At 43.9% G+C, this 16,569-nt stretch overlaps 1 protein-coding gene across 1 annotated transcript in view; it reads left to right on the top strand.

Moving 5' to 3' along the window:
- samd14 (sterile alpha motif domain containing 14) overlaps window positions 1-16,569 on the top strand; it is a 185,060-nt gene that overhangs the window by 76,271 nt on the left and 92,220 nt on the right. Inside the window, exon 2 of the mRNA XM_078223904.1 lies at window positions 15,573-15,730. Coding sequence (XP_078080030.1) covers window positions 15,573-15,730 — 158 coding nt within the window. The remainder of the gene's footprint in view (window positions 1-15,572; window positions 15,731-16,569) is intronic.

Genomic DNA, 16,569 nt, shown 5'->3' with positions numbered 1-16,569 from the left:
AATGGATTTGTGTTTACCTGATCCATGCTGAGCACTGGCTTTATAACCTTAAGGATGGAGTAAAAAATATTTAAAAATTGGGATAAAGAGGCCACCTTCTCCCAATCTAGCAGGGGTGGATGAAAGTGTCTGGTGAAGTCAGAGTAGGAGTATGGTCACTCCAACTTGGAGACAATGCCCCCAAGAGCGGCATGGTGGCATAGTGGTTAGCATTGCTGCCTTCCAGTGCCAGGGTCCTGGGTTCAATTCTGGTCTCGGCTGACTGTGTTGAGTTTGCACTTTCTCCTATGTCTGCGTGGGTTTCCTCCGGGTGCTCTGGTTTCCTCCCACAGTCCAAAGATGTGCAGGTTAGGTGAATTGGACATGCTAAATTGCCCCTTCGTGTCACAGGGATTAGTGGGGTAAATAGGAGGAGTTAAGGAGATGGGGCCTGGGTGGGATTGTTGTTAGTGCAGGCTCGATGGGCTGAATGGCCGCCTTCTGCACTGTAGGGATTCTAAGAGGTTCCAGGAGGATGGGTAATACTTGAGACATAGGGTGAGATACTCCGGCCTCCCAGTCCTGTGTTTCCTATCGGCGGGAAGTGTCACGTACCAGCGGCGGGATTCTCTGCTCCGCCGCTTTCAATTGGAATTCCCATTAACATCACCCCATGCCGGCAGGAAACCCGCAGGTGGGGGTGCGCTGCTGGCGGGACCAGAGGACCTTGCCAGCATGAACGGCCAGCGGATTCCGGCCACAATGCTTTCAATCCCCACGCTGAATTCCGTAGCATTCTCCTGCACAACAAGCCTCAGAACAACAAACCTTGGCAGATCCACTTGTTCCCCTCTTCCCCATCTGAGCAACCAACACACACTCACCCTCAGCCTATTGTTCTCTCACGCCTCACACCCTTCACAAATTTTGGCTCTCTCTGCTACCCACATTGCTGACACTCTCTCATGACTCTCTTGCTTTCTCTCCTTGCAGGAGAAGAAAGCATAACCTATTGGGGGAGAGGCAGATACCCAGACAGGTAGGGAAAGGCACAATAAAAGTATGTTTGAATCCACAGGTAAGGTGGCTAAACTAATGCAGAACAGTAAAGCCAAAAGAAAAATCAATAGATGCTCTTTGGAAGAGGGGACATGAAACTAATAGTATCAGGAAATTGATTTGTGGACTATAATTTCAAAGTTATTCCTGCTTTCAAGATACGTTTGCCCTATTACCTTCAGCTGTATCAATATCCAGATAGTTGGATGGAACATAGTTGTATTTTTCAGTGTATGGCTATATTCTGGTGGTTGTGTGTGAATGTTTCCATTTATTACCCAGTAGATGAAATATCGACTTGTCTGTTGCTGGTTTTCCTTTGATCAGGGTCAAGGCGAGACCCAAGACCTCGTTTGACAGCTTATAAATGGAACACCAAAGCACAGAATTGTAGCTGCCTCCCCAAACCGAATACTGATGGGTTGGTCACGATCCAAGATGTTGGCTTAAAAACATGGTGAAAAATGTAATTGTTCATCAACAATAATAATGCCAAAATTTGAAATAAAGCATCATAACTCAAATAATTATGTTTCAGGAAACTAGTTTAATAAATTTGACCAAGAATGAAATGACTATTAAGATTGACTTTTTTTCATAAATGGATGGAGTTAACCTATTTGTTGATATGTATGTAGCAGTAAAATATATAGGCTGTAGTGTGTTTAATGGGTTTGGTTGAGGGATGCAGATGAATTATATCCCACAATATCAAAGTTGCATTTATCATTGGCTTCTGAACCCTGTGTTGCATTATTCATTGAAATGCACTCCAACCTACATTATACCATGCAGCATATTGCATTCATGAAGGACGGGGATGTGATTGATAGTAATAGATGGCCAGCTCCCAAATTAAATCCGTGATTTAATCGGAGGAACTATTGCACCATTTGATTTGAACTGCAAAAGTTGTCATGTTTTATTCATGGGGAATAGTACACTTCATACGTGTGAGATATCGATATACTCCACATGAGTATGGTTATGCAGAATGTCCAATGGAGGGAATGGAACAGGCGAAACATATTTTCCAGAGTTTTTGAGGTATAGAGGTATCGTATGCAAGCTTGCTGACTAACTGCTGATGAACATGGAAAGGAGAAGTTTGTTTTTGGCTGTGTTTAGTGACACCACCTCTATATTTGTAATTGCATTTTGGGAGGATAGTCATCACCCAATGCATAGAAAGCATCCTCTCTGGATGGTATCACAGCTTGGTTTGGCTCCTGCTCTGTCTAAGACCACAAGAAACTACAAAGGGTTGTGAACGTAGCCCAACCGTTGCGCAAACCAACCTCCCATCCATTGACTCCGTCTACATTTCCTGCTGCCTCAGAAAAGCAGGCTGCATAATCAAAGACTTTGCACATCCTGGACATACTGTCTTCTACCTTCTTCTGTCGGGAAAAAGATACAAACATCTGAGATCACATACCAACCGACTCAAGAACAGCTTCTTCCCTGCTGCCATCAGACTTTTGAAAGGAACTACCTTATTTTATGCTGATCTTTCTCTCCACCCTGGATATGACTGTAACACTACATTCTGCACCCTCACCTGTTCTTCTCTCCTATGTACTCTATGAACAGCGTGCAAGAAACAATACTTTTCACTATATCCCAATACATGTGACAATAAGAAATCAAATCAAAAAGCTTTGCCTGGATACAGTCAACACTTACTGAGCAGTACTGTGCACAAGAGGCCCAGGTCTGGGGCTATTCCATTGCACAGCATGATCACTTAGGCAGGTTTGCATGAAATTGTGCCCATGTGCGTCAATGGCCTGGCTATTGCGTCAATATTCACTTCATTTATTTATTGCTGATGCTTGTGGCAGTCCCATCAACAGGAGCTTGTGTGAAAGCAATTTACAGTGAACGTGATCATGCTTTAATGTTTTCTAAAGGCTAAAATTGCAACAAAGCCCCAAGTTGCAGCATAAGTCGATTACACATAGCATTTAAAAGATTAAACAGCACCTACCCAGGACCTCGGGGTGGGTATTCCTTCAGTAATCAGGATATGAATTTTAAGTTTATTAATTATTGAGACAAGTAGGCTTTCACCAACACTGCAATGAAGTTACTGTGAAAATCTCCTAGTCGTCACACTCTGGCGCCTGTTCGGGTACACTGAGGGAGAATTTAGCATAGCCAATGCACCTAACCAGCACGTCTTTCGGACTGTGGGAGGAAACCGGAGTGCCTGGAGGAAACCCACACAGACATGGGGAGAACTTGCGGAATCTGCACAGACAATGACCCAAGCTGGGTATCGAACCCGGGTCCCTGGCGCTGTGAGGCAACAATGCTAACCACTGTGCCATCATGTCAAATTTTATGCAATGTGCAGATAGATTGGGAATAATGACTATTTCTATAAATGTCTAATATTGCAGGTGATGCACCAAAGGCTACCAGGAATAATTTCATCTAAAACCTTTGCATTTTTGAATAAGGACAAAATATGCACCAGGTAAATGATACATGAATTGCCAGAGATATTTTCCACTTGTGATGAATAAATCACTAAAGTGGTGGCACAGTGGTTGGCACTGCTGCCTCACAGTGCTAGGGACCCTAGTTCAATTCTTGACCTTGGGTCACTGTCTGTGCGGAGTTTGCACGTTCTCCCCATGTCTGTGTGGGTTTCCTCCCACACTCAGAAAGCCGTGCAGTTTATGTGCATTGGCTATGCTAAATTCTCCCTCTGTTACCTGAACAGGCGCCGGAGTGTGGCGACTAGGGGATTTTCACAGTAACTTCATTGCAGTGGTAATGTAAGTCTATTTGTGACACTAATAAATAAACACTGCAAAATTCCAGTACGGATTCAGGCTGCAAAAAGAATTTAAATAGAGACAGAGAATGAAGTACTTTCATCGTCAAAAAAATTTTAGCATCAAGACATTTAGTTCCAAAAAGAATTCACTGCGTTTGAAACCAATTAGACTGAGCAAGAAAGGATTGGAAAGTTCACACAACAAAAATACATGGATCCATGTTCAACCTGATGATTATTTTGCAAAGAAAAATCAGGTGGCCTTTGGAAATGGGCATTTAGCAGGTCCTGTCAGCATTAGAAATACTGGGCAGAATTTTCGCCAAAACATTCTAAATGTCTCAAAAGTCTGAAGAGCTGAATGTTTCACTCCAATTTTTTTCAGTGAGCTAATTTTCCCACAGTCTGCCAATTATTGTGGCAGTCGAAAGTTTCTCACAAATGGGGATTGGAGGGGGGGAGAACCTAAGCTCGCGGGGGAAGCTGCCTGCATGTGCCTGGACCTCCCATATACTGTGTACTGGGATCTAACAACACCCCCTCCCCCCACCCATCGTTGTTTTTAGTCTACCACTTAAATTTACCACCCTGCTACGCTAATCGACCAGTGCAGCGGACGGAAAGATCGTGCCCACTGACTTAGCTAAGATGACCCAAATGGAACTAAATGGATCCATGATTTAGCAAACCTGCCGTAAAATTACATATCATTTCTTGAAAATAATGTTTTGAAGATCTGCCAATGGAATCATTAAGTGCCACATCTCTATTTCCTTACAATGTATGGTTAAATTTCCATCTACATTGGTTTTCACGACCAGCTATCAATATGGAGTGTGTAACCCTTTGAAGCTAATTTTAGATGACAGCATTACTCGTGGATGGGTTCTATTTTTGACTGAATGCATGACCTGATCATACTACATTTCTGTCCGCACCTCAAAACTGCTGTGTTATCAAAAACAAGCTCACAGAGGACTTTAACACAAGTGTATTAAATGATTGCATGGCTATAGACCAAAAGATCAGAAGAAATAGGAGCAGGGGTAGGCCATTTGGCCTAATTGAGCTACTCTGCGATTCGATAAGATCATAGCTGATTTGATTGTGGCCTTAACTCCCCATTCCTTCCTGTCCCCATCACCCTCGACTCCCTAGTAAATCATAAATCTGTCTCACTCAGCCTCCACTGCCCTCTGGGCTAGAGGCTGCCACAAACTAACAACCTTCTGAGAGAATTCCTCCTCATCTCTGTCTAGCCCCTTATTTTTAAACTCCAAATGTATTTTTATACTTCATCCCCTGGCAATAAATGCCAACCCTTTGTCCTTCCTAATTTTTTTTTAATTCATTCGTGGGACATGGGTGTCACTGGTAGGCCAGCATTTATTGCCCATCCCTAGTTCCCTCTGAGAGCAGTTCAGAGTCAACCACATTGCTGTGGCTCTGGAGTCACATGTAGACCAGACCAGGTAAGGGTGGCAGATTTCCTTCCCTAAAGGACATTAGTAAACCAGATAGGTTTTTCCGATAATCGACAATAGTTTCATGGTCATCAGTAGATTCTTAATGCCAGATATTTTTTATTGAATTCAAATTCTGCTATCTGTTGTGGTGGGATTCGAACCTGGGTAGCCAGAACATTAGCTGAGTTTCTGGATTCATAGTCTAGCGATAATATCACTAGGCCATCACCTCCCCTACTTGTTGTATTGATTGTTTACCCAGATCCCTCTATACTGTAGCATTCTGCAGTCTCTCGCTATCTGTATAATAATTTGCTTTTTCTATTCTTCCTGTCCAAGTGGAGAAACCGACCATTTTCCCAGGTTATACTCCACGTGCCAATTTCTTTCCCCCACTCACTTAACCTCTTCATATCCCTTTGCAGCCCCTTTAATCCTCCTCGCAACCTGCATTCCTATAGCTTCATACTGTCAGCAAATTTAACTACCGCACAATCAGTCCCATCATACAAGTCATTAACATAGATAGTAAATAGTCGAGGCCCCAGCACTGATCTCTGTAGCACACCATTTGTTACAGTTTGCCCATCTGAAAATGCCCAATTATCCTGACTCTCTCTTTCCTGTGACCTAGCTATTCCTCCCTCCATGCGAACATATCATGATGTCATGATCTCCCATCTCGTGGAGTAATCCTAGACGTAAACTTGTTGTCTCTCCAGGGAAGTAAAGGTATGTATACTCCCCTGGGGGAGAGGGTCATGACACAGTAAGAAGTTTAACAACACCAGGTTAAAGTCCAACAGATTTATTTGGTAGCAAAAGCCACAAGCTTTCGGAGCCTTAAGCTCCTTCTTCAGGTGAGTGGGAATTCTGTTCACAAACAGGGCATATAAAGACACAAACTCAATTTACAGAATAATGGTTGGAATGCGAATACTTACAGCTAATCAAGTCTTAAAGGTACAAACAATGTAAGTGGAGAGAGCATTAAGACATTAAAGAGATGTGTATTGTCTCCAGACAGGACAGCCAGTGAGATTCTGCAAGTCCAGGCAAGCTGTGGGGATTACAGATAGTGTGACATGAACCCGATATCCCGGTTGAGGCCGTCCTCATGTGTGCGGAACTTGGCTATCAGTTTCTGCTCAGCGACTCTGCGCCGTCGTGTATCGTGAAGGCCGCCTTGGAGAACGCTTACCCAAATATCAGAGGCCGAATACCCGTGACCGAGAGGGTCATGGCCAGGCAATGGGAGAGGCAGAGTCTGTGATTGGAGGAACATCTCCTCATGGATTCTTCCCTTCCCACGTTGGATGTTTCACCAATCAAACTCTGCATTGTTTTCCCGCTCCTAACAAGGCAGCTGTTCCTGCAATTCTTCAGCTTCATTTGAACCAAGGAGAAGTTAGCACTGATGCCTCACAGCGCCAGGGACCCAGGTACAATTCAAGCCTCAGGTGACTGTGTGGAGTTTGCACATTCTCCCCGTGTCTGTTGGGTTTGCTCCCACAGTCCAAAGATGTGTGGGTTAGGTTGAATGGCTATGCTAAATTTACTATTGGCGTCAAGCAGGTTAGCAGGGTAAATACATGGGGCTACAGTGATAGGGTATGGGTGGGATTGTTTTTGGTGCAGGTTCAAATGGCTGAATCTGTATTGTAGGGATTCTATTCTACGATTCTAAATATTGTATCAACTTTCTTGAATACTTTGCCCCATCGTCACTTTCTCCCAAGCTATTTGTAACATCTTCAGGGTAAATTTGCTCGCCGCCCCCTTGTATTATGAACCCTGGTTTGTAGGTCATGGGGCAGGAAGCACCTGACCAGAGGTTAAGTGAGGTCTACTTCATCTACTGCTGATGAGGTGAATCGTCCTGATTTCTAAGGCTTTGATTTTTTTTAAAAATGTTATTGGAACAGAAAAGACTGTTTGGATAGTTGGCAAAGTGCCTGTAAGCTTTCAAGGTGAGGTTAATGTGGAGAATTCCATTAACCTCATGTGAGGTGTGCAAGCATAAAGAATGTCCTTCAGCGATGCTTGTAGTGTATCTCCTCTTGTCACCAACCTGGTCTTCCCTGAATATTCAGACAGCAAAGTAACCTTCTGCTTCGACAGGATAATACATCAAATTGTCCAGTTGGCAAGTACAACTGACTATTTTGTTGATATTACCAGTACGAAAGGTTGTGACCAGCTACAGATCAGTAGACACAGAGGCCAGGAACAGGAGAAAACCAGTCCTCTTACTGGATGAAGTTATTACTCCTAATAACAAAGCGTCCACATTATTTCATCATCCCACTCCACCGTGCTAGGCTACTCTTGTACCTGCAAGAGTGCATTGGCATGAAGCAAGCCCATCATAGGTTTTTTAAGTTTATTTATCAGTGTCACAAGTAGGCTGCAATGAAGTTATTGTGAAAATCCTCTCGTCGCCACACACACAGAATTTAGCACAGCCAATGTATCTAACCAGCACGTTTTTTGGACTGTGGGAAGAAACCGGAGCACCCGGAGGAAACCCATGCAGACATGGGGAGAACGTGCAGACTCCACTCAGACAGTGACCCAAGCTGGGAGTTGAACCTGGGTCCCTGGCGCTGTGAGGCAGCAGTGCCAACCACTGTGCTACCGTACCGCAGGACCACCTGGATCTAAAGAATGTTTCGTTGGTGGGTACATCACAGGTTTTCCTGCCACAGCGAATCCACACCAGATTAAATCTTAAAGTAACACAAACCGATATGCATAGCAGAGGAGGATTGTTATTTATATCAGGAAAGGATTGAAAGGCAAGGTAGTTCTTCTCTTGAACAAATAAGGCTGAGGGGTGATCCAACAGAGGTCTTTAAAATTATAAAGGTTTTGATAGACAGGCTACAGGAGGAATATTTCCTTTTTTGGGGAAGAGCTTAATCGGAGGCCACCAATATCGGATAGCCACCAAGAAATCCAATAGGGAACACGGAAGAAACCTCTTTACGCAAAGAGTGGTGGAACTCTACCTCAGAGAGTGTTGAAGTGAATAGTTTAGATGCATCTAAGGGGAAGCTAGACAAGCTTATGAGGGAGAAGGGAATTGAAGGTTACGATGGCAAATCGATGTGGAAAGATGGGAAGAACCTCAAGTGGAACATCATAAAGCCAAATGACCTGTTTTGTGTGCCATATATCCTATATAATCCTGTGTTATAAGTGTAGCTATACTAAGATGGATTCATATCAGGAACACTTTAGGTTAGAGATTGGCTTGGGTCAGTTATCGGCATCAAATGGACACAGGAAACAATCCCTGTGACCAAGAACAGAAGGCCAAGAATCATGCAGAATTGATGCACAGGCCTCTCAGTGCTGAGCTATGGGCACTGATTAGACAGCCCTTGCACATTGGAGCCTTTCACCATTCCCCCATAGTTAGATTTAGGAACTCAAGTGGCATGGGCTTGGTAGAGAGGGGTCGACGATGATGAGTGCCGGCAGTCACATGTAATTGGCTGGACAGCCAGGAGGAGCAAGCCAAGTAAGGGCAGCACGGTGGTTAGCACTGCTGCCTCACAGTGCCAGGGACCAGGGTTCAATTCTGATCTTGGGTGACTTTGTGTGTGGAGTTTGCACATTCTCCCCGTGTCTGTGTGTTTCCTCTAGATGCACCGGTTTCCTCCCACATTCCAAAGATGTACAGGTTAGGTGGATTGGCTATGCTAAATTGCCTGTGTCTCCCAAGATATGTAGGTAAGCAGGGGTAAATGCGTGGGGTTACAGGAATAGGGTGGGGGGGGGGGGGGGGGGGGTGGGGAGATGGGCCTGGGAAAGATACTCTGTCAATGGGCCGAATGATCTCTTTCTGCACTGAGAGAATTCTATGATTCCTTCTATGGTTTCCTGCGATCCTTTTAAGGAGTACACTTCTGGCTAGTACTACCTGTGCATTCCATTGACTGCATGAGTTTACTAAAAACAGCAGGAAGCATGGATATTGTGTGCTGCATGAATCGCTTTGAAATAGCCTTGTGTATTTATGGCAGTCTGCTGTGAATCTCTTGCTGCATAAACTGAGCTGCTCCAGATGTCATTTGATAGTCAAGTAAATAAGCAAGCACTATTTAAATGGGTGTTTGTTCAGTTTCACTTAAACCAGCTGAAAGGTTGAATGTGCCTGTCACATATTCTGGACATGCTGAAGGCAATCAATAAAATAATTTATTTAGCAAATATAATTGTCGTTTGATTCTGAAAATTGCACATTGTGAGAGGTTTTCTCTCTTCCAGGTGTGTAGTTCTGCTCCGTCTGAAATCTACGGCCAGTTCAGCTGGGTGATAATCCACAGGGAGACTGACAGTCATACATGACTGGAAATTGTTCCATGCGATAATGCTGGCACTTTTAAAACGGAACTAAATATAATGCTGGGATCCTTTTGGCTCAATGACTGGGCGGGGCTAGGCTTGATGTGGAGATGCCGGCGTTGGACTGGGGTAAGCACAGTAAGAAGTCTCACAACACCAGGTTAAAGTCCAACAGGTTTATTTGGCTGGGCTCACAGAGAGAAACCCAGCTCAGTTTGCTGCTTGGGATCTTTCGAGAGAGGTTGCTTTCTCTGTGTCTCTCCTTCTCTCTGGATTTTGAGACTGGCTCAGCCAGGAAGCGAGTCTCTTTCTCTGATATTCTGCTGTTTGGGGGTGGATCTTTCTCTGGAAATTGCTGTATGGGAGTCAGAAGGCAGGTGTCTTTCTGTATCTGTCCCGAGGATTTTAAAAGCTGGAAATCTCGCATCCACATGACAAAATCTGTTTTTTTTGGTGCTATTTGGTTCTGAAGTAGGATTTATGCCTATGGGGATATTACTTAAATTGGAACAATCGAGGTGGATAGCTGTTGAGAGTTATACTTTGTCATGTTTAAGTATTTTAATTGGTAAAAGTTATGTTAATTCTTTGTTACTTTCTAATTATGTTCTTAAATAAAGTTTGTTTTATTAAAAGCTTCCTAGTGGGTCAATTTAATCACACCTGGAGGGAAACACCTTATGCTCACCTTCATGCCAAAATCCAAAAAGTTGGGGTCTAGGCTAACTTGATAACATACCTCGAAGTTTTTGATCTGATCCTGAACACAACTGACACTATGGATGGGTGGGATTTTCCGGCCGTGCTCACCCCAAAACCGGAATATCCTGCCTGAGGTCAACAGACCTTTGTGTGGTCCATCCCCCCCCCCCCCCCCCCCCCCCCACCCGCTACGATTCCCATGGCGGGCGGGACGGTAAAATTCCTTCCCTGAATGTGTTTGGTTTCTGGTAGAAATTGTTTTGGAGTGAGTTCAAGCTTAAAAAGATTGAACAAAACAAACAAGAACACTGACCTTATAATGGGCTGAATAATGCAGCCATTGATGAACAGATAAACTGTAGGCATGAGTTTCAGTATGAATACTCAGCTGTTTAAAAACACTGTTTATGTGCTCTCTTCAAGTGATTCTTGAGGCTAAGTGCTAAATTTTCACTCTTAAGTTGGGAGCATAGTCAGGAAAATTCCTGACTCCGTAAACCCAACTCAGCTGGTGGAGGGCGGAAGGGGGGATAAAATGGCCCCGGATCATCAGACTTTTGTTCCAGTGGGAATCGAACCCTGGAAACACTGCGGAGGGAACCACCGGGGCACTGCTGTGTGCAGCCCACTGCGGTGCTCCAGGGATTTGTCACAGTTACACTGACAACAAGAAACAGCCCTCTAGCCCCTGCTCCTCACAACTCCTGGTTTCTTCCCATAGTCCAAAGGTTAGTTGGATTGGCTATGCTCAGAAGCCCCTCCGTTTCAGGGGGGCTAGCAGGGTAAATACGCGAGGTTATGGGGATAGGGCCTGGGTGGAATTGCTGTCGGTGCAGGCTTGATGGACCGAGTGGCCCCCTTCTGCACTGTAGGGATTCTACAATACTACGAAAGCTGAGACGTACAACGTCAAGAAGTTTTTCTCTTCATCCACTCATTTAGTTGCATCTTTAAACCATTCTACCAAATGTATTGAGTGTGGCCTGTTTTTTATTTGAGCTGAAATGGGCTCTCATTGACGTCCTTCACTGTCAACGTAGCTAGACTGTCACTTCCAGGTTCGTACCTTCTGCCCTTTCTTGAAGATAGCCCTTGACATTAGCTATTTCTAGCCATGTTACTTGCAAAGAACGGCTGCAGTGAATTTTCTGTAACTGCTGTTCTCAGGAACGACCTGTACAGATTGTTCTTTTTGAGGCCAAAGAGTCTTTATTATTTCTAATAGGAGCAAGCTGTTTCACTAAATTCTTTTTTGAAATCCCAGTGATTGAAGGCAGCTTTTAACCTATTAGCTCCATGGTCTGCTCATTAATCATCCATCTGTGACCTATAATTAAGTGAGAGCAAGTCTCCGATTGTAATAATGACTAAATCATAAACTGATGCGGGGCTTTACTTCAAAACGCATAAGGCCGCACTGAATTTGCCTATTGTGCTGTATCAAATGTCAACTATTGAACACAATATAACTTATTTGAATCGTTTTACAACGGTACAATATGTAATGGATTGTTTTATTGAAAAAATATACTCTTATGGAGTATTGGTTGTTATATATGATCGCATGTTGTGCATGTTTTTCATCCAGTTCAAGAGAGAACTGGATACTCTTCCATAGAATCAATTGAAGGATGGTCTAGTATTCTTACAACTTGAGGATCAATCAGCCAGGCTGCAGTTTTATGTCCTTGCTCTTTGTATTCACGTGTTGTTTGTTAAATCTAGATGTGTGCTTCACAAAAAGTGGTCAGCACTGCTACCTCACAGCTCCGATTCCCGGCTCGGGTCACTGTCTGTGCAAAGTCTGCACATTCTCCCCGTGTCTGCATGGGCTTCCTCCAGGTGCTCCGGTTTCCTCCCACACTCCAAAGACGTGCTGGTTAGATGCATTGTCCATGCTAAATTTTCCCTCAGTGTACCCGAACAGGCGCCAGAGTGTGGCGACTAGGGGATTTTCACAGTAACTTCGTTGCAGTGTTAATGTAAGCACTTAATGTGGCACTAATAAATAAACTTAAAAGTGTTACTTGCCCCTCTTCCTGCTGCATATATTGCTTCGCTTTCTTTTGCTTCTTACTTATTTCTTCCCTCTTGTCCTGAGCGCATTGATTCATCTTAGGGCACGGATCAGCACTCGAACAGTTTTGCCCCTAAGTTCCCATTCCATTCCAAGCTTAGATAGTGAGTGGCTCCATAATCATGTGTGGCTTTGCAGTTATTAAATTGCGCAGGTGTACTCTTAGCCTTGAGCTAGTGACTTGAAGCAATTTTTTTTATTATGGAGCTCTCATCTTTGCTAACTCTTCACATAAATTGTGTCCGTTCATCCTTTTTTGAGTTGCTGTTATGTCAGCCCTTATAAATGATCGCTGTCCTCCACTTAGCTTGACATTTATATCTGTGTGAATCATTGTGTGTCCTCTTAGCTCAATCTCTTGTCTACCTTTCTCTTGTGGACATGTTTCTGTGATATTAATAATTTGAGTGCTGCAAGGATCATTATGTCATTAGTTTATTCCTAAGGTGTTTATCCTAATATTGCTTGCTTTAGTGTCAAAGCATCTTGTCCTCTCCGAAAACAGATTGGGTTGAATTTACTGGTCTGCAGCCAGCCAACAGAACTCATTATTCATTACATTCATCCATTGACTTTACATGGGACTTGAGGTGATTAGAAATTCCTCTCAGCTCAGTGCCCACCAGAGAGGTTCTGGAACCTCCGTGAACTGGGTTTTCTTTTAAATCCCTTCATGGGATGTGGGCATCACTGGCTGGGTCAGCATTTGTTGCCCATCCCTAATTGCCCCTTGAACTGAGTGGCTTGCTCAGCCATTTCAGGGGGCAGTTAAGAGTCAATCACATTACTGTGGGTCTGGAGTCACATGTAGGCCAGACCAGGCAAGGATGGCAGATTTCCTTCCCTAAAAAGGACTTTAGTGGACCAGATTTATGACAATCGACAATGGTTTCATGGTCATCATTAGATTTTTAATTGCAGGACGCAAATTTCGCCATCTACCATGTGGGATTCAAAACCGGGTCCCCAGAGCATTCCTCTGGGTCTCTGGATTACTAGTCCAGTGTTAATACCATGATGCCATTCCCTTCCCAACAAATAGTAAACAATAGTCTGTCCCTTAACGAGTCAGACTGGAAACATTCTGAATGAAATCTGGGTAACACAAGATCTTTTTTTTGATTGGAATCTGAGCAAAACTAGCATTTATTGTTCAACTCTACTTCAGGAAGTTTATGGTACCACAAATAAGAAACTAAAGATTTCTATTGCTATATAGACCTTTCACAACCTCAGCACTTCCCAAAGTATATTACGGCCATAATGAAACATTTTAGAAATGTAGTCACCTTTGTAATACAGGGAATTTCTTTTGGACTGGAGTCGTATGAATGCCAGGTTATGGAGAAGTCTTTAGTTCCCTTCCATGAATGACATTCGTGAAACAATTGATTTCCTGCACAATCATTTTTTTAACAAAATCGTTCATTGAAATAATTGTGCCATGGATCTTTAAACTTGTTAGTTTGGTAACCATGGTACTAAATATCTTCTAACATTCGATGGAAAGCAACTACTGCATGGTTTGCAGTAACATTTCAGCTTAATTCTGGTTTTCATGGTGGCTCATGGCTGCTTCACAGTGCCAGGGACCCAGATTAGATTCCCCGCTTGGGTCGCTGTGGAGTCTGCATGTTCTCCCCATGTCTGCGTGGGTTTCCTCCGGGTGCTCCAGTTTCCTCCCACAGTCTGAAAGACGTGCTGGTTAGATGCATTGGCCGTGGTAAATTCTCCCTCAGTGTGCCTGAACATTTGCCGGAGTGGAGCGACTAGGGGATTTTCACAGTAACTTCATTGCAGTGTAAACCTGCTTGTGATGTTAATAAATAAATAAATTTTGTGATCCGCTACAAACACTGAGGATTTATGATCTAAACTTTACAGAAGGACTCCCAAATGAAGATATTACCAACAAAATGTCACTTTGGGTGTGATTCTCCAACCTCATCCGTATCCACCCTGCTGCCAGCAACAAATGGAGAATTTGGCACTCAGCCAAGACTCCATTCATTACAGCGGCACTGGGGAATCCCAGCCGCGAATGAGGCTGGAGGTTTACAGCTTTTATGTAACTTTTAGTTTAACACAAATCAGATTCAATGAGAATTAAATATAAGGTAACAAGAAAGTGACAGTTGGCACGAACCTTATTTTACACATGGAATAGCAGACAAAACAGAGACCATGGCTGGGACTTTCTGCCCCTCCACCCTCCTGGCGTGTTTTCCACCAATGGAAGCAGCTCGCTAATGGATGCCAGTGGGATCTTCCAGTACCGCCAAAGTTACATAGTTTTGCATAGCTCGCCTGCCTCACTGCTGGGGAACTCACAATGGAGGTTACCTTCAGCAGGACCGGAAGATCCTGGGAGGTAGAGCTGGAAAATACTGCACTATTTCATTGACTTAGTAGGCAGTCCACTCTGCCTTTAGGGTTCCAGTTTCAGCCATATATTTTGCCCTTTCCTTCAGGGACTTGGCCAATTCTCTGTGGCTTCTTCACAAACAAGGTTTTGCTGGAGTCATCTTCCTGGTGGGGAGAATTTCCTTCTGAAAGCTTCTCAACTTTTCTCTCCAACACTTCCGTTTCAGCCTCTTTCTGTCTGCGCACAATATGGCTCACAATTTGAACTTACTACTTGTTGCCACTGCTTCCAGGTCAAGGGTTGCCAGGTCACATGGACCAGTATTTCTTATTAAGCAAAAATTACAATTGATTCCTTTTACAAGTGATAGATTCTTAAAAGTCCTTTCCAAATCATAGCATCATAGAATCACAGAATGCCTACAGAGCAGAAGGAGGTCATTTGGCCCATCAAGCCTACATTGACAACAATTCTACCCAAGCCCTATCCCATAACCCCACCTATTTACCTTGCTAATCCCCCGACACCCAAGGGGTAATTTACTATGGCCAAATATTAAAAACAATTACAGATTCTCCAAACATTTTGAAGTAATTACAAATCTTCCTATCTGTTCCTGCTCTCGGGTCAAAGGCCATCATGGGTCCAACATATAATATTTCATAATTGATGTGATGTTTGATTGTATACATTCTAGACTTCATTCCCTGTGGATAACTTTGAATGTTCTTCTTACCACCAACGCTGTTCTGATCGGCATTTGCACATTTGATGTTCCTGCAGATTTTAATGAGGCGATACCAGAGACTGAAAGACTTGACAGCAGCTTGCAGAAGGCTCGGGCCCAGCTCTCTGTGAAGGCAAGACGACAGCGACCATCCAGGTCGCGACTACGCGATAGCATAAGCTCCACAGAGGGAGATGACAGCCTGGAAAGAAAGGTGAGTGATTTTTGTTTTTCACCGTAGTACCAAAGGCCCCCCCCACCCACCCACCCCAGCATGGATCACTTAGCAACAGCAGGGTTAAGATGAGCTGTGAAAGTGGTGTTACAGGTAGATAAGGTAGTGAAGAAGGCATTTGGCACACTTGCTTTCATTGGTCAGTGCATTTTGGGACGTTATGTTACAATGTACAAGCCATTGGTAAGGCCACATTTGGAGTATTGCATACAATTCTGATCACCCAGCTGTAGGAAGGATGTTATTAAACTGGAAAAGGTTTACAAGGATGTTACTGGGACTGTAAGGTTTGAATGATAAGAGGCTGGATAAGCTGGGACTTTTTTCCTTGGAGGATGAGGGGTGATCTTATGGAGGTTTATAAAATCATGAGTGACATAGATAAGGTGAATAGCCAAGGTATTTTCCCCTCAGGTAGAGGAGTCCAAAACTAGAGGGTATAGGTTTAAGGTGAGGGGGGAAAGAGGGTGGTCTGTATATAGAATGAGCTATTCTATAGGTGGACAGAGTACCCTTCGTCGTCCAGTACTTCCCCGGAGCGGAGAAGCTACGGCATCTCCTCCGGAGCCTTCAACATGTCATTGATGAAGACGAACATCTCGCCAAGGCCATCCCCACACCCCCACTTCTTGCCTTCAAACAACCACGCAACCTCAGACAGACCATTGTCCGCAGCAAACTACCCAGCCTTCAGGAGAACAGTGACCACGACACCACACAACCCTGCCACAGCAACCTCTGCAAGACGTGCCGGATCATCGACACGGATGCCATCATCTCACGTGAGAACACCATCTACCAGGTACACGGTACCTACT

This window comes from Mustelus asterias, chromosome 11, assembly GCF_964213995.1.
Source record: "Mustelus asterias chromosome 11, sMusAst1.hap1.1, whole genome shotgun sequence".
Classification (NCBI taxonomy): domain Eukaryota; kingdom Metazoa; phylum Chordata; class Chondrichthyes; order Carcharhiniformes; family Triakidae; genus Mustelus; species Mustelus asterias.
Note: the sequence above shows the minus strand (reverse complement) of the source record. Positions and strands in the feature narration are given on the sequence as shown.